Raw genomic sequence first — 20,186 nt, 5'->3', positions numbered from 1 at the left:
ATTTAGAATTTCTACATTACTCATCCGTACCTAGAAGCCAGCCATCACGCACAGCTCTGGCCTCAAGGCTGCACCCAACACTGCTGTTGCTCCATGTGAATGAGTCATGGGTTGACCCAGGCCACCGAACCACTACATTAGTCAGTACCATGTCCGCATCACATATGATTTGGACATTAATGGAATGATAACGCTTTCGATTAATAAAAGCAAATTGATTATCACTCGGTGCCCTTATAGCAACATGAGTGCAGTCAATAGCACCGATTACATTTGGGAAACCAGGACATTGCTGCAAATTGCACTTTTTTATTTGCCTGTTCACCCACCGTGTAAGGAAACTTTATGTAGAGGTGTGTCAATCCAATTATACCTCCTAACACGTCTGGCATAACGCGGCTAAAAGTTGGCTGAGAGATCCCTGACCTGTCAGCCAATCCCTTTGAAAAGTGCCAGAAATCCGAGGGCTGTTAGGACTTGAAGTGGGACAGGCACGGCTTGGTTTTTGCGGGTGCTTCTCTGTAAAGCTGGGCCCACTATAGCACAGAGATCCAAGAGAACAGCTCTTGGTAATCGGAACCGGCTCTTAAGCCACTCATCATCATTGGCCAGTAAATCTGGCTGGTCTCTGAGTATTCGCTCTCTCCGAATTCTTCCATTCGCCAAATCTTCCAACAGTGCCAAAGCAGCCATTGTGCGTCATTACACATTGTAATTGCATGCCTTTTTATACCCATCCATTTGATTGTCAAAGCTACCCAATTGCATAACACCTTCAGGTGTGGTAATTACCCTGATTGTAACTGACAATGACAGGGCCATTATCACATTGACAGTTCTGTGCAACGAACATGTGATAACAATATATGAAACTGTGCACTCGTATCTGCCCGACAAAGGCATCGAAAACGGCATCGGTTTAAACATAATTTGTCCTACAGTTCACCTTATTATTTCTGAGAATACATTTCATAACATGCAAGTATTGTTTAATAATTACAGATCCAATTAAATATGATCCCAATTTTAACTGTACAACATATTTGAGGGGTTCTTTTGCAAAAACAGATATCTCCGTTTGTATTTATTATCCTAAATCAGGTTTTTTGTGTGTTTTTTTGTGTGCACTCCAGGGAACTCTTCATATGTAATACGTCAGAGGTAATATTTCGATTTATTTTACACAATGGTATCAATTTCAAAGCGTTTCGAGTTTCATCCTTTCGCCATCGGAGTCGCAGTTCTAATTTCTCCAGTTTATGTGCGTACGTATGGGTCAAAGTGTCCGTGGAGGACCACACATTCTCCGGTCAATTTTAAAAAATAATAAATCCCAAAGTTTGCTTAGAAAGTGGCGCATGCCTTCTTTTGTGCCTACGCAACGTTTAGAAATGAGGCCCTGGACCTTTTCCAGACTGTAGTGTACAATTCCATATTTTTTTATGTCTTCAAAATTACTATTTGTCCGTAACTTTTTCACATTTTAAGACCTGAGCAAGCACCATGTACACAAGATACAAGACCACTGGATTCTAGACAAGGTGGGGAGTTGAAGGGCAAGCCAAGTCGCTCATCAAGGGAGGTTGAGCTCCGGTGTCCCCTTTCCCCCACCCGTGGCACAAACACTTTGTCTGTGTAAGGCTATTCGCCTTTTAGCCTACACTTATATCGGAACATTTCTTTTTCATTTCTGAGAGGTTCCGACCTTCTGAGCCAGCAGCATTCACAGCGTCCGCCACATGCTGCCACTCTAACTTTTTGGCATTTGTAATGCCCACACTGTGTCCACCAAACAATATATTTTTTCTCGCTTCAACCTCCCCTACAAGAACACTGGGTGAAATTTCTTTTTTTAGTCTTTCTGTTGGAATTTGCCGTCATTGTCGTCATGCAGTCAGTATGGATGAATATTAATTAGGAGCGTTTCACTGACTATTTATAAGCAACTATGGACGTTAAAAGGATGGGATAAGACGCTCGCTCACGTGTGGCAAATTTCAAGTTGATTGTGATTTATAAAGGGAAACTGGCGTGGGAGGTGCGTGCGCACTGTGTTATAAATCAGAATATTTTTGTGTGTAAGCACTTTCTGTGTTTCGTCCGTTCGCCAACTTTTGACGTGAATCCTCCGCACAGTTTTATAAATGAGGCCCCTGGACTTTTTTGAACGAAATAGATACAAGATAGATGAATATTAAAATAGTCTATGCCAAGCAAGATGGGCCTAAAACATTTCAGTTCTTAAAGAAAAAAATGTGGCATTCGATCAGCACTCGCATGAACAATGAATCAGTCATCTCCGTCAATCAGTCAGGAACAATGAATCAGTCATCAGTCAATAATTGCTGCAAATGAGAAAGGTCGAGGTTTTGACAATGTGTCCGTTAGCTTTGGGAAAAGTCTGGGAAAAGTCTGTATTTTTATTATCTGACATGGGCAAGCTCACTTTGTATTGGGCCTCAGTCCAACATTCTTTTTATTCACCTTTCCCAGGTTTAATCAGAGTACACTTAGCTCTATCCACCTACCCTTTATACTGTCAAATGGATCAATCATTGTTATTTTCCTCTGGGCCCATGGGAGAGTAAAACACTCATAAATAAACAAATTTTACTAGCGTTAGCGCAATGACATGCTATCTGTTTCCATAGACTTCCAGTCATTGAGCCAACAACCATCCATTTTAAAGCACGTCTCGGCAGAAATATACAATATAAAGTATTCAGACCCCTTGTCTTATTCCACATGTTGTTGTGTTACAGCCTGAATTCAAAATTGATTCAATATTTTTTTCCTCGTACCCATCTAGACACAATAACCCATAATGACAAAGTGAAAACATGTTTTTAGAAATGGTCGCAAATATATTGAAAATAAAATACAGAAAAATCTCATTAACATATTGAGCTCATGTGCATCTAATTTCCTTTTGTCATCCTTGAGATCTCACTACAACTTGATTGGGGTCCACCTGTGGTCAATTCCATTGATGGACATGATTTAGAAAGTGACACACCTGTCAATATATGGGCTCACTGTGCATGTCAGAGCAGAAATTATACCATGTCCAAGGAACTGTCCGTAGATCTCAGAGATAATCTTCTTGGATATGTCTGTATGAGCTTTGCACATCTGGATTTGGGGATTTTCTCCCATTCTTCCTTGCAGATTTTTTCAAGCTCTGTTAAGTTAGATGGGGAGAGGCAGCAATCTTCAAGTCTTTCCACAGATTTTCAATGGGATTCAAGTCTTCGGCTGGGCCACTCAAAAACTTTCACATTCTTGTTGTGAAGACATCCCAGCTTGGCTTTGGCTGTATGCTTGGGGTCATTGTCATGTTGGAACATAAATCTTCACCCCCAGTTCTATGCACTAAAGCAGGTTCTCGTCAAAGATTTGCTAGTATTTGGCTCCATTCATTGTTCCCTCTATCCTTGCCAGTCTCCCAGTCCCTGCTGCTGAAAAGCATCTCTATAGCATGATGCTGCCACCACCATGCTTCACGGAAGGGATGGTGTTAGATGGTGATGAGCTGTGCCTGGTTTTCTCCAGACATAGCACTTTGCATTCAGGCCAAAGAGTTCAATTTTTGTCTCATCAGACCACAGAATCTTTTGCTTTATGCTCAGTTTTTTGTGTGACTTTTTGCTAACTCCAGGCATGCTGTCATGTGCCTTTTTCTCAGGAATGGCTTCCGTATGGCCACTCTCCCATGAAGTCTAGATTGGGGAAGTGCTGCAGAGCATGTTGTCCTTCTGGTAGGTCCTCCCATTTCAGCCAAGGAACTCTGTAGTTCTATCAGAGTGGTCATTGGGTTCTTGGTCACCTCCATGACCAAGGTCCTTCTTGCCTGGTTGTTCAGTTTGGTCAGACGTCAGCTCTAGGCAGAGTCTGGGTAGTTCCATATTTTTTTTCAATTTCCCAATGATGGAGACCACTGTGCTCTTGGGAACTTTCAACTCTCTAGAAATGTTTATATATGATATATGCCTCATCACAATTCTATCTCTGAGATCTACGGACAGTTCATTGGACTTCATGGTATAGTTTCTGCTCTGACAACTGTGGGACCTTATATAGACAGGTGTGTTTCTTTCTAAATCCTGTCCAAACAATTAAATTGGCCACAGGTGGACTCCAATCAAGTTGTAGTGACAAAGGAAATTGGATGCACCTGAGCTGAAAGAGTGCCATAGCAAAGGGGTGTGAATATTTATGTAAATTAGATATTTCTGTAATTCATTTTCACATTTCTAAAAACATGTTTTTATTTTGTCATTATGGGGTATTGTGTGTAGATGGGTGAGCAAAAAATAGATTTAATCCATTTTGAATGCAGGCTGTAACACAAAAAAATGTGGAATAAGTCAAGGGGTATGAATACTTTCTCAAGGCACTGTATATATTTTTTAAATGACATTTTTTGCAGCAGTGGCAACTATTTTTTTATGAATATAGGGGAAACACTGCTGCCATTCTTCACCAAAACTGCAAATGCAGATGCTTCTGTATTTTTAAAGTGTTATGTTAGCAGTAGAAACTGGAGAACAGCTAAAATAAAATGTACAGACAAAACATTTTACATCAACAAAAAAGACTCAAGAGAAAGTAAGACTAACTAAATCTAAAAACTGGACCTGGGGCTAGTAACAGGCTCTTGGGCATTCAGATGGAGTGGCCAGCCCTTGGACACTCGCGTTCCTTGAACAATGTTCTCAACAGGCTAACCACTACATCTCATCTCTTTTCTCCTCAGGGGGACGATGAAGGCACGCTTCGTGTACGTCTTCATCCTGGGCATCTTCTTCACGGGCTCCAAGGACCTGCTGAGGTCCCAGGTCATCACAGCCGACTCCCGGCTGAAGAGCAGGGGATTGTGGGAAATCTACAGGTAGGTAGCCTACACGGCAAGTAGCCTACAGAATAGAGAGGCGGGCTAGCAATCGGTAGGTGGCAATTTTGAATCCTGTTCAGATTTTCATCTGATATTCATGTACATTGTTTTATTCAAACTTTATTGAACCATGCAAGTCAGTTTAGAATAAATAATTGTTCTTATTTACTCATATTACATAGTTATTGGACAATAAATAAATCTTCTTACAGTGGTGGGGTTCTGTTGGTGGCCCTGTTGTTCCGGGCACACAACCTGCCGGTGCTATGCTGCTGCCTGCTGGTCCAGTCCCTGATGGCCCAGTTCATCTGGAAGAAGCTCCACTACGATGCTGCCCAGACCACCATCATGCACTACTGGTTCGGACAGGCCTTCTTCTACTTCCAGGTAACGGGCGGTTAGATTATGTAGTATTCATTGTGAGTATGTTACTTGTAACCTGGCTATGCCTACACCTGGCTATGACTTTTTAAGAAAAAGTTTGTAGCCTTGGCTTGTGCGAGCCTGTCACGGGTGTCGTAATGTAGAGACTAAGGCGCAGCGAGTTGCGTGCTCATATTTATTTTATAGCGAACACGGAAAAACAATAAACAAAGAACGACAGCTAACAGATTTGCAGGCTAAACAAACAGCAGTGCAAATACAACTACCCACAAAGAGACAGGTGAAAACAAGCTCCCTAAGTATGACTCTCAATCAGGATCAACGATGTACAGCTGTTCCTGATTGAGAGCCACACCAGGCCAACAAAGAAATACAAAACCTAGAAACCCAAAACAAGAACATACACCAAAAACCCCAGAACACATAAATACAATACCCCTCTACATACACATAACCCCCGAACCATATAAATAAATACCCTCTGCCACATCCTGACCAAACTACCATAACCAATAACCCCTATACTGGTCAGGACGTGACAGTACCCCCCCCCCCCAAAGGTGCAGACCCCGGATGCACCTCACAAAAAAAAAAAAAATTAAACCCCTAACTAAAGGGAGGGAAGGGAGGGTGGCTGCCGTCATCGATGGCTCCTGTGCTACACCCCCCCTCCCCAAACCTCCTACAAAGGAGGTGGCTCCGGCTCAGGCCTCAGTCCCCTACCTGACCCATCCACCCCCACTGAAATCCTCTGCCTGAGGCCATTCACTGATGACCCTGGACTGTAGGGCGACTCTGGGAGCTCCGGGCTGTAGGACGACTCACTCGGTTCCGGACTGTAGGCAGACTCACTCGGTTCCGGACTGTAGGCAGACTCACTCGGTTCCGGACTGTAGGCAGACTCACTCGGTGCCGGACTGTAGGCAGACTCACTCGGTGCCGGACTGTACACTGTTGCCGGACACTCTGGACTGGACACTGTTGCCGGACACTCTGGACTGGACACTGTTGCCGGACACTCTGGACTGGACACTGTTGCCGGACACTCTGGACTGGACACTTGCCGGACACTCTGGACTGGACACTGTTGCCGGACACTCTGGACTGGACACTGTTGCCGGACACTCTGGACTGGACACTGTTGCCGGACACTCTGGACTGGACACTGTTGCCGGACACTCTGGACTGGACACTGTTGCCGGACACTCTGGACTGGACACTGTTGCCGGACACTCTGGACTGGACACTGTTGCCGGACACTCTGGACTGGACACTGTTGCCAGATACTCTGGACTGGACACTGTCGTCGGAAGCTCGAGACTGAGCTGACGCACTGGAAGCCTAGTGCGTGGGGCTGGTAGTGGAGCTACCAGACTGGAGACACGAACTTTAAGGCTAGTGCGAGGAGCGGGAACAGGCTGAGTTGGACTGGGGTGACGTACTGGAGGCCTGGTGCGTGGTGCTGGTACTGGATATACCGGGCCGTGGAGACGCACTGGCGGTCTCGATCGCACCTCCTGCACAACCCGTCCTGGCTGGACGGAACTAGTAGCCCTGTACGAGCAGAGTGCTGGTACAGGGCGAACTGGGTTGTGCAGGGGCCTGATGCTTGCTGTGCGTAGAGCGGGCGTAGGGTAGCCTGGACCTAGGAGGCGCACCGGTGACCAGATGCGCTGCGCAGGCATCCTCCTACCAGGCTGGATGCCCACTCTAGCACGGCTCTTGCGAGGGGCTGGGATCACTCGCACCGGACTGTGCGTGCGTATGGGCGAGATCGTGCGCACTTCAGCATACCTTGGCGCTCTCCACTTCATACGTTCCCCATAATAACCACGGGGAGCTGGCTTAGGGCTCACCCTTGGCCCAGCCAAACTACCCGTGTGCCCCCCCCAAAAAAAATATTGTGGGTGCCTCTCTGGCTTCCTCGCCAGCTGTGTTCCCCAGTAGCGTTCCCGGTCCTCACCAGACTTCCTCCATGGGCCCTCTCCGGCAAGAATCTCCTCCCAAGTCCATGACTCACGACAGTCCACCCGTTGCTCCTTCCTCCGCTGCTTGGTCCGTGTTTGGTGGGTAGTTCTGTCACGGGTGTCGTAATGTAGAGACCAAGGCGCAGCGGGTTGCGTGCTCATAATTATATTTATTTTATAGCGAACACGGAAAAACAATAAACAAAGAACGACAGCTAACAGATTTGCAGGCTAAACAAACAGCAGTGCAAATACAACTACCCACAAAGAGACAGGTGAAAACAAGCTCCCTAAGTATGACTCTCAATCAGGATCAACGATGTACAGCTGTTCCTGATTGAGAGCCACACCAGGCCAACAAAGAAATACAAAACCTAGAAACCCAAAACAAGAACATACACCAAAAACCCCAGAACACATAAATACAATACCCCTCTACATACACATAACCCCCGAACCATATAAAACAAATACCCTCTGCCACGTCCTGACCAAACTACCAAAACCAATAACCCCTATACTGGTCAGGACGTGACAGAGCCATAAAGGCTCATACAGTGTTTTTCACTAGCGCCGGCTGTCGGCTATGCAACCTATTACAGACTCATTTTCAGCCTGGTACTTTTTCCACTTAAATTAACTAGGCTACTTTTCAATTCGCTTGTCAGAAAATAGTCTGCCAAGCCCGGTCCCGCTAGAATGAACGATATGCATCTTCTAGCTATCTATTCATAGGAAAGGCGCCTGTCAGTCACAAAGTGAGCGATGACAGAGAAACACTGCTGGTTTGACAGTCTGCTGTCTGTCCCGCCTCTCGGTACCTGGGTCTGTATGTTGTGTGCGCTGTGGTTGCAGTCACATTTCTTTACACAGAGGGAGAGAGTGTGAATTTGTACATCCTAATGTAATGTTAGTGAATTTGCACGTCCCATTTAATGTGGTAATAATTAGTTGAAATCCACTTAGCCTGTTGTTTTCTTGCACATTCATTTATTTTCTTTCGCGTGCAGGGTCCGACATTAACTATGGCCCGCTGGCCCGAGGCCAATGGAAAATTTGTCGGTCGGGCTAGTGGATCTCCTCTGTCGGGCCAGTAACTTTTCAGCACATTTTTGCATTCCAGTTCAACATTTACCTGCTCTGTCACAGTCTACCATTGAAAACCATTGAAGACTACACAGGTAAATGCCATGCTATTTATATTTGAGCAATATGATTGGCCATTTATTCATGCATAACCACGCTCCTGCGAGTCACAACTTCTCGAGCACTTGAGCAGTACACGAGTTGTTGTCTTCACACAGCAAACACGAGCTGTCCAACGCAAAAAAGAAGCACCCGTCAATCTTCTCACTGAGCTTATTTATTTTAGGGAAAGTGATTCACAAAAGTAAACCTTCAATTGTTACTGTTGATAGAAAGCTGCAAAAAGACACCTAGCATTCCTCTTGGCTAGCCTACTGTAGCCATGTCGATATCTAGTGGTGGAGAGTCGACTCCAAAATAATAGATTCTTTGACTCATTTCCCGTCAACTCACAAGATTCAGTATTTTTGCCACGGAGAAGAATGAGTAGTTGCCGTTGGCTACTTCCAAGTACACAAACTCTTGCATCTTTCACAGCAAAGAAAGAGCGATCTAGTGATGGAGAGAGCGTGTAGGTGCACAGCCAGGCAGACATTCAGAACCGTGCATCGGTAATAAAAGCTGTATCTCGCAATGTCTCAAGTTCACTAAAGTAGGGGCTATCAATGAGTAGGCTAGTCTACACGCAATAGACCAAAGACTGACCAGACACTCAAATCTTTTATAGCGAATAGAATGAGCAGGCGAGGCAGTGAGGGAGAGAGTAGAGGGGCAGGCAGACAGACAGTTGAAACAGTGCGAATAGGCCACTGGTGTGGCATAAACCCCTGCAGCCCCATGCGCCCGTCATCTCGCACCCATGTGAAATGACCTACTACACGGGTAGTAGGTGAGTCAAACAGACAATATACTTGTCATGTATCTAATTAGCCTATTTCTCAGCGGGCGCTGGTGGCAGCCTACCTCAGCATCCTAACTGGTTATGAAGTTTTAAAAGGTTATGTGAATCAGGTCAGACTCGGCGGGAGAGTGAGTTGTTCAACAAAAGGCAAGACCAAGTGTTGCACACAAACGCAGCACAAAAGCTTTATCTGATCAAGATCGTGCAAAATTACCGAAGATCACATCAGCAAAGCTACCACCTCTTCCTCGACAGACGAAACACCATCGCATGTGGAAGCTAGCTAGCCTCCCAGTCTCGATAGATACCTTACTGCCCGGGCCCGGTAATGACAGTGGCCTTGCTCCTCCTCCTTCTACCTCTTTTTGAGAATAGTGACAGTTCCTCTAGTGAGAGTGCCGGCCCACCTCATCCTCCTCTCCCAGAAAACCCAGCTGATGACTGCCAGAGACCCAACAGCGCTCATGAGAGCGACGTGTATGTTTATTCAGAAAAATGATATTGGTTACTGATTAGTATTCTTTTGCATCGGAAATTCATTTTATAATCTATAGTGTTTTAATTTCCCACTTTAATTACTGAACAAGTAAATACACTGAACAAACATGTAAAGTGTTGGTCCCATGTTTTATGAGCTGAAATGAAAGGTTATTCCTTTTCATGGTTTTGAGTGGGAGTACTTTTTGAACTCTACAGATATTTTCTCACCCACCGCCTTTCATTCTTGCCTGAGCTCAAACCCTCATATTGGCTTTCTACTGAAATAAAAGATCAAAGAAATGTTCCATACGCACAAAAAGCTTATTTCTCTAAAATGTTCTTCACAAATGTGTTTATATCCCTGTTATGGAGCATTTCTCCTTTGCCAAGATAATCAATCCACTTGACAGGTATGGCATATAAAGAAGCTGATTTAACAGCATGATCCTTATACAGGTGTACCTTTTGCTGAAGACAATAAAAGGCCACTCTAAAATGTGCTGTTTTGTCACACAACACAATACCACAGATGTCTCAAGTTTTAAAGGAGTGTGCAATTGGCATGCTGACTGCAGAAATGTCCACCAGAGCTATTGACTGAGAATTTAATGTTCATTTCTCTACCATAAGCCGCCTCCGTCATTTTAGAGAATTTGCCAGTGCATCTAACCGGCCTCACAACCGCAGACCACGTGTAACCATGCCAACCAAAGACCTCCACATCCGGCTTCTTCACCTACGTGATCGTCTGAGACCAGCCACCCGGGCAGCTGATGAAACTGTGGGTTTGCACAACTGAAGAATTTCTGCACAAATTGTCAGAAACCATTTCAGGGAAGCTCATCTGCATGCTCGTAGTTCTCACCAGAGTCTTGACCTGACTGCTGTTTGGCATCGTAACCAACTTCAGTGGGTAAATGCTCTCCTTTGATGGCCACTGGCACGTTGGAGATGTTTGCTCTTCATGGATGAATCCCGGTTTCAACTGTACCGGGCAGTTGTCAGACAGCGTGTATGCCATGATGTGGGCAAGGGGTTTGATGGTATAGGCAGGCATAAGCTATGGAGAACGAACACAATTGCATTTTATCTATGGCAATTTGAATGCGCAGAGATACCGTTATGTGATCCTGAGGCCCATTGTCGTGCCATTCATCCGCTGCCATCACCTCATGTTTCAGCATGATAATGCCATGCCCTATGTCGCAAGGATCTGTACACAAATCCTGGAAGCTGAAAATGTCCTAGTTCTTCCATGGCCTGCATACTCACCAGCTATGTCAACCATTGAACATGGTTGGGATGGTCTGGGTCGACGTGTATGACAGCGTGTTTTAGTTCCCGCCAATATCCAGCAAATTCTTACAGCCATTGAAGAGGAGTGGGACTACATTCCACAGGCCACAATCAACAGCCTGATCAACTCCATGTGTCACGCTGCATGAGGCAAATGGTGGTCACACCAGATACTGACTGGTTTTCTGATCCACGCCTCTACCTTTTTAAAAAAAGGTATCTGATGTGATCAAAGCAAAAATAGCCTACATGAAAGTAAGAGAGAGTAAACATTATTGTTTCTAGTTTTGGTTAGTTACAACTGAAGTGTCCTGGCATCCGTTCAAAAGATCAGGTCGATCAGACCACGCTGCTGAAATACATTATTTCTGCCAATGAGAGGATCGCATTAAAAATGTTGCTTATGATTAAACAAAACAGATGAATAAGAGCTTCATGTCAAATTGAATGTCCATTAGTCTCACGTGGAAGTCTTGTCACATTTTCATCAACTAAAATGAAAACGTATTTGTTACAGTTATAATTTTTTTCAAGGCATCTTGTTATCGTTACTTGTTTTCGTAAGAAAAAAGAAGATGTTGACAAATGTTTGGCTTGTCTCAATCAAACTATAACCTAGTCCTACTGTAGGCCGAGTTGAACAGCCCAATGTCCTGAGACTCCGATTGTAGTCAGTCCATGGTCAGCAGCGTACCCCCCCTGCATCCCACTGCTGGCTTGCTTCTGAAGCTAAGCAGGGTTGGTCCTGGTTGGTCTCTGGATGGGAGACCAGATGCTGCTAGAAGTGGTGTTGGAGGGCCAGTAGGAGGCATCCTTTCATCTGATCTAAATATATATATATGCTGCGAGAAAAAATAAAGGGAACACTTAAACAACACAATGTAACTCCAAGTGAATCACACTTCTGTGAACTCAAACTGTCCACTTAGGAACCAACACTGATTGACAATAAATTTCACGTGCTGTTGTGCAAATGGAATAGACAACAGGTGGAAATTATAGGCAATAAGCAAGACACCCCCAATAAAGGAATGGTTCAGCAGGTGGTGACCACAGACCACTTCTCAGTTCCTATGCTTCCTGGCTGATGTTTTGGTCACTTTTGAATGCTGGCGGTGCTTTCACTCTAGTGGTAGCATGAGACGGAGTCTACAACCCACACAAGTGGCTCAGGTAGTGCAGCTCATCCAGGATGGCACATCAATGCGAGCTGTGGCAAGAAGGTTTGCTGTGTCTGTCAGCGTAGTGTCCAGAGCATGGAGGCGCTACCAGGAGACAGGCTACATCTGTATTCTGTACAGGTTTCCTTTTTTTCACTCTTTGTCATTTAGGTTAGTGTTGTCAAGTAACTACAATGATGTTCATCCAGCCTCAGTTTTCTCCAATCACAGCCATTAACCTCTCTGGGCTAGGTGGCACCAAATCGTCCCACCTACGTAACAGCCAGTGCAATCCCGTGGCGCGTTATTCAAAAACCTTAGAAATGCAAAACCTTCAATTTTTCAAACATATGACGATTTTGCACCATTTTAAAGATAAGACTCTCGTTAATCTAACGACACTGTCCGATTTCAAAAAGGCTTTACAACGAAAGCAAAACATTAGATTATGTCAGCAGAGTACCCAGCTAGAAATAATCAGACACCCATTTTTCAAGCTAGCATATAATGTCACATAAACCCAAACCACAGCTAAATGTAGCACTAACCTTTGATGATCTTCATCAGATGACAACCCTAGGACATTATGTTATACAATACATGCATGTTTTGTTCAATCAAGCTCATATTTATATCAAAAACCAGCTTTTTACATTAGCATGTGACTAGCATGTGACTATAGCATTCCCAGCGAACACTGCTGGTGAATTTACTAAATTACTCACGATAAACGTTCACAAAAAGCATAACAATTACTTTAAGAATTATAGATACAGAACTCCTCTATGCACTCGATATGTCCGATTTTAAAATAGCTTTTCGGTGAAAGCACATTTTGCAATATTCTCAGTAGATAGCCCGGCATCACAGGGCTAGCTATTTAGACACCCAGCAAGTTTAACACTCATCAAAGTCAGATTTACTATAAGAAAAATGTTATTACCTTTGCTGTCTTCGTCAGAATGCACTTCCAGGACTTTTACTTTAATAACAAATGTTGCCTTGGTCCAAAATAATCCATCGTTATATCCAAACAGCGGCGTTTTGTTCGTGCGTTCAAGACCCTATCCGAAAGGGTAAATAAGGGTTACGAGCATGGCGCAATTCGTGACAAAAAAATTCTAAATATTCCATTACCGTACTTCGAAGCATGTCAACCGCTGTTTAAAATCCATTTTTATGCCATTTTTCTCGTAAAAAAGCGATAATATTCCGACCGGGAATCTGCATTTAGGTAAACAGACGAAAAAAAATAAAGCATCCGGTCGACTCGGGCACGCACCTAAGCCCACAGTACTCTGAGCGGCCACTTACCAAACGCGAAAAAGTGTTTCAGCCAGAGCCTGCCTCGATATCGTTCAGCTTTTTCCCGGGCTCTGAGAGCCTATGGGAGCCGTAGGAAGTGTCACGTTAGAGCAAAGATCCTAAATCTTCAATAAAAACAGCCTAGATGAAACACATCTTGTCAGACAGGCCACTTCCTGCATGGAATCTTCTCAGGTTTTGGCCTGCCATATGAGTTCTGTTATACTCACAGACACCATTCAAGCAGTTTTAGAAACTTTAGGGTGTTTTCTATCCAAAGCCAATAATTATATGCATATTCTAGTTACTGGGCAGGAGTAGTAACCAGATTAAATCGGGTACGTTTTTTATCCGGCTGTGTCAATACTGCCCCCTAGCCCTAACAGGTTAAACTGTAACTGTTTTAAAATCACCATTGGCCTAATGGTGGAATCCCAGAGTGGTTTCCTTTTTCTCCAGCAACTGAGTTAGGAAGGACGTCTGTATCTTTGTAGTGACTGGGTGTATTGATACACTATCCAAAGTGTAACTAATAACTTCACCATGCTCAAAGGGATATTCAATGTCTGCTTTTTACATTTTTACCCATTTACCAATAAGTGTGCTTCTTTGCGATACATTGGAAAACATCCCTGGTCTTTTTGGTTGAATCTTTTTTTGAAATTCACTGCTCGACTGAGGGACTTTACAATTATCTGTATGTGCGGTTTACAGAGATGTGGTAGTCATTAAAAAAACATACATTTCTTTTGCAAAGTGAGTCCATGCAACTTATTTACTCCTGAACTTATTTAAGCTTGCCATAACAAAAAAGTAAACGGCTGTGATTACTTTCTGAAGGCACTGTACCTGATCCACTCAAATATGGTGTTGGGTTTGTCCGTTGGAGGGTGGCGTTGTCATGCTCTTTGACAGAACGGGCCCTGTCACACACGGGTCCTTTCACACACACACACCCAGGCGATAGAGAGGGGAGCTAGTGGCCTTCATCAGCCAGTGAATTAATTCCGCTCCCGCTGCAGTCGCCGAGAGCTCTTCCATCACATCTGTGTCACTCCTGAGCCCTCGTCAGGAAATGGAAAGGGGAATGAGACTGAGCCGATGAGAGTGGGGAGGAGGAGAGATGTGGTGGAGGGGAAGGGAGTTTTCACCCAGTGACTGCAACACTTACAAGGCCAGAGAGTTGACAGACAGCGAGATTTGAATAGCTAGCTACCTGGGAAGTGGAGGAGCATGCAGGAGACTGACACATTTTATTCATATCAGCTTCTGACTTCCTTCAAAAGTTAACATTGAGTGTATTGTGCAATCTTCGTGTATATATATATATATATATATATATATATATATATATATATATATATATATATATATATATATGTTAATTTTACCCAAGGTCAGATACACTAGCTACATTAGCTAACTTCTGTACTTTGTCTAACTAAGTTCCTTTAGCGACGTTACTTAGCTACTTTATCTACTTAGTAAGTTAGCTAAGTAAGTTAAGGTTAGTTGTGAAAATGAAGCTTAATAAAACGTACGTCTGCTGTTTGTCTGTCTGTAGGGGAACTCCAACAGCATAGCCACTGTGGACATCTCGGTTGGCTTTGTGGGACTGGAGAGCTACGTAGAAGCCCCGGCTGTCTTCCTCACGGCCCTCAGCACATACGCCGGGCCCCTGCTCTGGGCTTCCCACCTCGTCTGCTACCTCAGCTCCGAAAACAGGTCAGTTAGTGTACACTCACGCCAGTGTATGTCATTAGTGATGATTCATTCAGAATTTAATTCATTCCAACTTACACTGATTCACAACAGCCCAGGAACCAGCTAACCGTGTGTTTATCTTGGCAATTTTGTGTTTATCTTACTGTAGCAGACCAATGATAAAGTAGAAGATTTGGCAAGATTTTTCAAATGAGTTATTATTCCAGTATAAAATGAAAAGCCTTGAAATTAATTATTTAGGATGCCCATATACTCACAACATTGATTCTGCCTAAAACAAGAGGCTGGCGAAACAGTCCAGTTATGGAATTTCAATTAATTCACGGAACTTGAATTGAGCACGACCATACCGTAATACATAAAGCCAAAAGGGGGAAGAAACCCAACATTTCAACAGAGACAAAGGACTCTGTATATTCCTCCCATCTAGCATGAAACTGCAGTGTGTAATTATTGGGACAGAATCATAACAGGATGATGAAGACGACCACGCCTTGGCCACGTGCCAATTTATTATGGAATTAAAACAGCAGTGCAGCAAGCTACCCCTGGATGTTATTTGTAAAAGATGCAAGAGATCATTTCGAACATTTTGTACATCGTTTTAATGCTTGCGCCTCTAAATTGATTTTCTCCTTAATTCATACAAAAGGTTAGTCACCTCGAGCACAATTCAAAGAGCATAACTTAAAAGAAAGAGATTATTAATAAATGAGCAAAGTGTATATACATTACACTATGCATCACAGATTGTGTGTTAAAGAGCGCTGTAAGCAAAGTTATGGAATGGAAAGAAGGGATGGGGGACGCAGATGAAATCAGAGAGCTGTTTGTGGGTGGATGTTTTTTTTTCTTTCTTTAAAGGGGCCTTTTATCATTAAGCTCCTGTAAGCCTCTTTGTTATTGGCATCTAATTCCAATTAGGCTGAGTGATAACTATCTTCATACTGCAATCAACGCAGTGCGTAAAGCCCAGTCCAACATGGGGGCCTCCTTCTCTCAACGCACGCCAGCCTTTCAATAATTGATGAAAATGATGGCTGCTGAGTTGATCCTCCCTTCAGGAGCCCTCCTCTTGGTGAGGGGAAAGACGATTTACGCACACACACATACAGTGCCTTCAGGAAGTATTCATACCCCTTGACTTATTCGCCATTTTGTTGTGGGACAGAATGGATTTATTTGATTTTCTTCTCACCCATCTACACACAATACCACATAATGACAAAGTGAAAACAGGTTTTTAGAAATCTTTGCAAATTTATTGAAAGTGAAATCGAGAAATATCTAATTTACATAAGTATTCACACCCCTGAGTAAATACTTTGTAGAATCAAATCTCGCCATCACGGTTGACAACTCCATTGTGTGCTAAGAGCCTTGGTGTGACCCTGGACAACACCCTGTCATTCTCCGCTAACATCAAGGCGGTGACCCGATCCTGTAGGTTCATGCTCTTCAACATTCGCAGAGTACGACCCTGCCTTACACAGGAAGCGGCGCAGGTCCTAATCCAGGCACTTGTCATCTCCCGTCTGGATTACTGCAACTCGCTGTTGGCAGGGCTCCCTGCCTGTGCCATTAAACCCCTACAACTCATCCAGAACGCCGCAGACCGTCTGGTGTTCAACCTTCCCAAGTTCTCTCACATCACCCCGCTCCTCCGCACACTCCACTGGCTTCCAGTTGAAGCTCGCATCTGCTACAAGACCATGGTGCTTGCCTACGGAGCTGTGAGGGGAACGGCACCTCCGTACCTTCAGGCTCTGATCAGTCCCTACACCCAAACAAGGGCACTGCGTTCATCCACCTCTGGCCTGCTGGCCCCCCTACCTCTGAGGAAGCACAGTTTCCGCTCAGCCCAGCATAAACTGTTCGCTGCTCTGGCACCCCAATGGTGGAACAAGCTCCCTCACGACGCCAGGACAGCGGAGTCAATCACCACCTTCCGGAGACACCTGAAACCCCACCTCTTTAAGGAATACCTGGGATAGGATAAAGTAATCCTTCTAACCCCCCCCCCCCCCCAAAAAAAAAGATATAGATCTACTATTGTAAAGTGGTTGTTCCACTGGATATCATAAGGTGAATGCACCAATTTGTAAGTCGCTCTGGATAATAGCGTCTGCTAAATGACGTAAATGTAAGTCAAATTTATTTATATAGCCCTTCTTACATCAGCTGATATCTCAAAGTGCTGAACAGAAACCCAGCCTAAAACCACAAACAGCAAGCAATGCAGGTGTAGAAGCACGGTGGCTAGGAAAAATTCCCTAGAAAGGCCAAAACCTAGGAAGAAACCTAGAGAGGAACCAGGCTATGAGGGGTGGCCAGTCCTCTTCTGGCTGTGCCGGGTGGAGATTATAACAGAACATGGCCAATATGTTCAAATGTTCATAAATGACCAGCATGGTCAAATAATAATAATCACAGTAGTTGTCGAGGGTGCAACAAGTCAGCACCTCAAGAGTAAATGTCAGTTGGCTTTTCATAGCCGATCATTGAAAGTATCTCTACCGCTCCTGCTGTCTCTAGAGAATTGAAAACAGCAGGTCTGGGACAGGTAGCACGTCCGGTAAACAGGTCAGGGTTCCATGGCCGCAGGCAGAACAGGTGAAACTGGAGCAGCAGCACGGCCAGGTGGACTGGGGACAGCAAGGAGTCATCATGCCAGGTAGTCCTGAGGCATGGTCCTAGGGCTCAGGTCCTCCGAGAGAGAGAAAGAAAGAAAGAGAGAAAGAAAGAAAGAATTAGAGAGAGCATACTTAAATTCACACAGGACACCGGATAAGACAGGAGAAACACACCAGATATAACCGACTGACCCTAGCCCCCCGACACATAAACTACTGCAGCATAAATACTGGAGGCTGAGACAGGAGGGGTCAGGAGACACTGTGGCCCCATCCGATGATACCCCCGGACAGGGCCAAACAGGCAGGATATAACCCCACCCACTTTGCAAAAGCACAGCCCCCACACCACTAGAGGGATATCTTCAACCACCAACTTACCATCCTGAGACAAGGCCGAGTATAGCCCACAAAGATCTCCGCCACGGCACAACCCAAGGGGGGGCGCCAACCCAGACAGGAAAACCACGTCAGTGACACAACCCACTCAAGCGATGCACCCTTCCTAGGGACGGCATGGAAGAACACCAGTAAGCCAGTGACTCAGCCCCAGTAATAGGGTTAGAGGCAGAGAATCCCAGTGGAGAGAGGGGAAGCACCTTTGGCAGCGATTACAGCTGTGGGTCTTTCTGAGTAAGTCTCTAAGAGCTTTCCACAACTGGATTGTGTAACATTTGCCCATTATTATTTTCAAAATTCTTCAAGCTCTGTCAAATTGGTTGTCAAATCATTGCTAGACAACCATTTTCAGGTCTTGCCATAGATTTTGAAGTAGATTTAAGTCAAAACTTTAACTTGACCTCTCAAACATTCACTGTCTTCTTGGTAAGCAACTCCAGTGTAGAGTTGACCTTGTGTTCTAGGTTATTGTCTAGGTTATTGTCCTGCTGAAAAGGGAATTCAGACTGTATCAGACTGAATTTTGTCTGTGCTTAGATCCATTCCATTTTTTTTTCTCCTGAAAAACTCCCCAGTCCTTTAACAATTACAAGCATACCCATAACATGATGCAGCCACCACTATGTTCAGCAAATTTTTACTCCTGAACTTATTTAGGCTTTCCATAACAAAGGGGATGAATACTGATTGACACAACACATTTCAGCTTTAAATGTTTTTTTAATTAGTATTAAAAAAAATTCAAACACAATTCCACTTTGACATTATGGGGTATTGTGTGTAGGCCAGTGATAAAGAAAAAGCTATATTTAATCCATTTTAAATTGAGGCTGTAGCACAACAAAATGTGTAAAAAGTCAAGTGGTGTGAATACTTTCTGAAGGCACTGTATGTCCTTGTCAAATCTGTGCAGACTGCACCCAATTGGAAAATAGATGGTGCAAACACATTGCCACGGTTGTGTTTCTGAGTGTCAAAAGGGGGCAATTCTCTAAAGATCAGTAAATTCAACTTCTTTAGCTCCAGAGATCTAGAGGTGGTATCCCTTAACGCACATCCTGTATCCCACACTCCTTTACAAGCAGTCATCCCTCTTTAATCCTGCTCCCTGGAGGATAGGGTCAGGATAGAGGTAGCGCACCAGATGAATACTAAAGCCAGCCCAAGAGGAGGACAGGAAGTAAAGTGAGAGGGAGAGAGTATGGGACAGGCTTGGAAGCACATTACTAATGCCTGATCTCATTTCCAAAGAGGGGATGCCCTTCAATTACTACCTCTTCAGGTAGAAACCTTTGCCTAGGACATGACATTAACACTAGAACTGTCTTAGGCCAACAGCCACCGACGTCTGATTTTGTAAAAAATAAAATAAAATGCCCCAAAAAATTGCGATGCCCTCCTCCTTCCCTGACTTTTCCTAAATATTTATATTGCTCAGTCAGAATTTTTTAAATAAGACAAATGTGCCAAAGGGCATTGGTACCCATGCGTCTCTCTCCTCACTGAATGAATGTTGTCACTGGTTGAATCTACAATTAAACTTGATCAAATGAATTACACTGTAGTGTTTTTATTGTAAGGGAAACTAAAATAGGCTATAGGCTTACATTTTTCACTAGGACTTTGTGGAATTAAACAAAACATATCCTTGAGTCTATCTTAACTATTTTAGTTGTATTTTTAGATGGATATATTTCCACTAATAATTGCAATTCATCCTTTACAATTGTTGATGCACTATTTATCAAGCCTTGGTGCTTATGTTTGCGCATCTTGCAGGTTGATATGCATCTGATGCGTATGCTAAAGGGGATGCCCGGCAACGTTCTCTAGCGGATACTTATAGACTGAAAGGCCATTCATTTCTAGTGTTAACAGACACCTAATTTGCCAGATGCCAGGCAGGTGTCTCCTGCGGCATAGGAATGGGGATGTATAGAGATGAGAGATGTGACC

General features: G+C 44.1%; 1 protein-coding gene across 1 annotated transcript in view; it reads left to right on the top strand.

Annotated features, from left to right (window-relative positions):
* The window catches only part of LOC106611537 (GPI ethanolamine phosphate transferase 2, catalytic subunit-like), a 145,631-nt gene that overhangs the window by 104,685 nt on the left and 20,760 nt on the right, over window positions 1-20,186 (top strand). Inside the window, 3 exon segments of the mRNA XM_082955571.1 lie at window positions 4,757-4,891; window positions 5,107-5,281; window positions 15,038-15,198. Coding sequence (XP_082811697.1) covers window positions 4,757-4,891; window positions 5,107-5,281; window positions 15,038-15,198 — 471 coding nt within the window.

The sequence above is a fragment of the Salmo salar genome, chromosome 09 (genome assembly GCF_965601325.2).
Source record: "Salmo salar chromosome 09, fSalSal1, whole genome shotgun sequence".
NCBI classification, from domain to species: Eukaryota; Metazoa; Chordata; class Actinopteri; order Salmoniformes; family Salmonidae; genus Salmo; species Salmo salar.
Note: the sequence above shows the minus strand (reverse complement) of the source record. Positions and strands in the feature narration are given on the sequence as shown.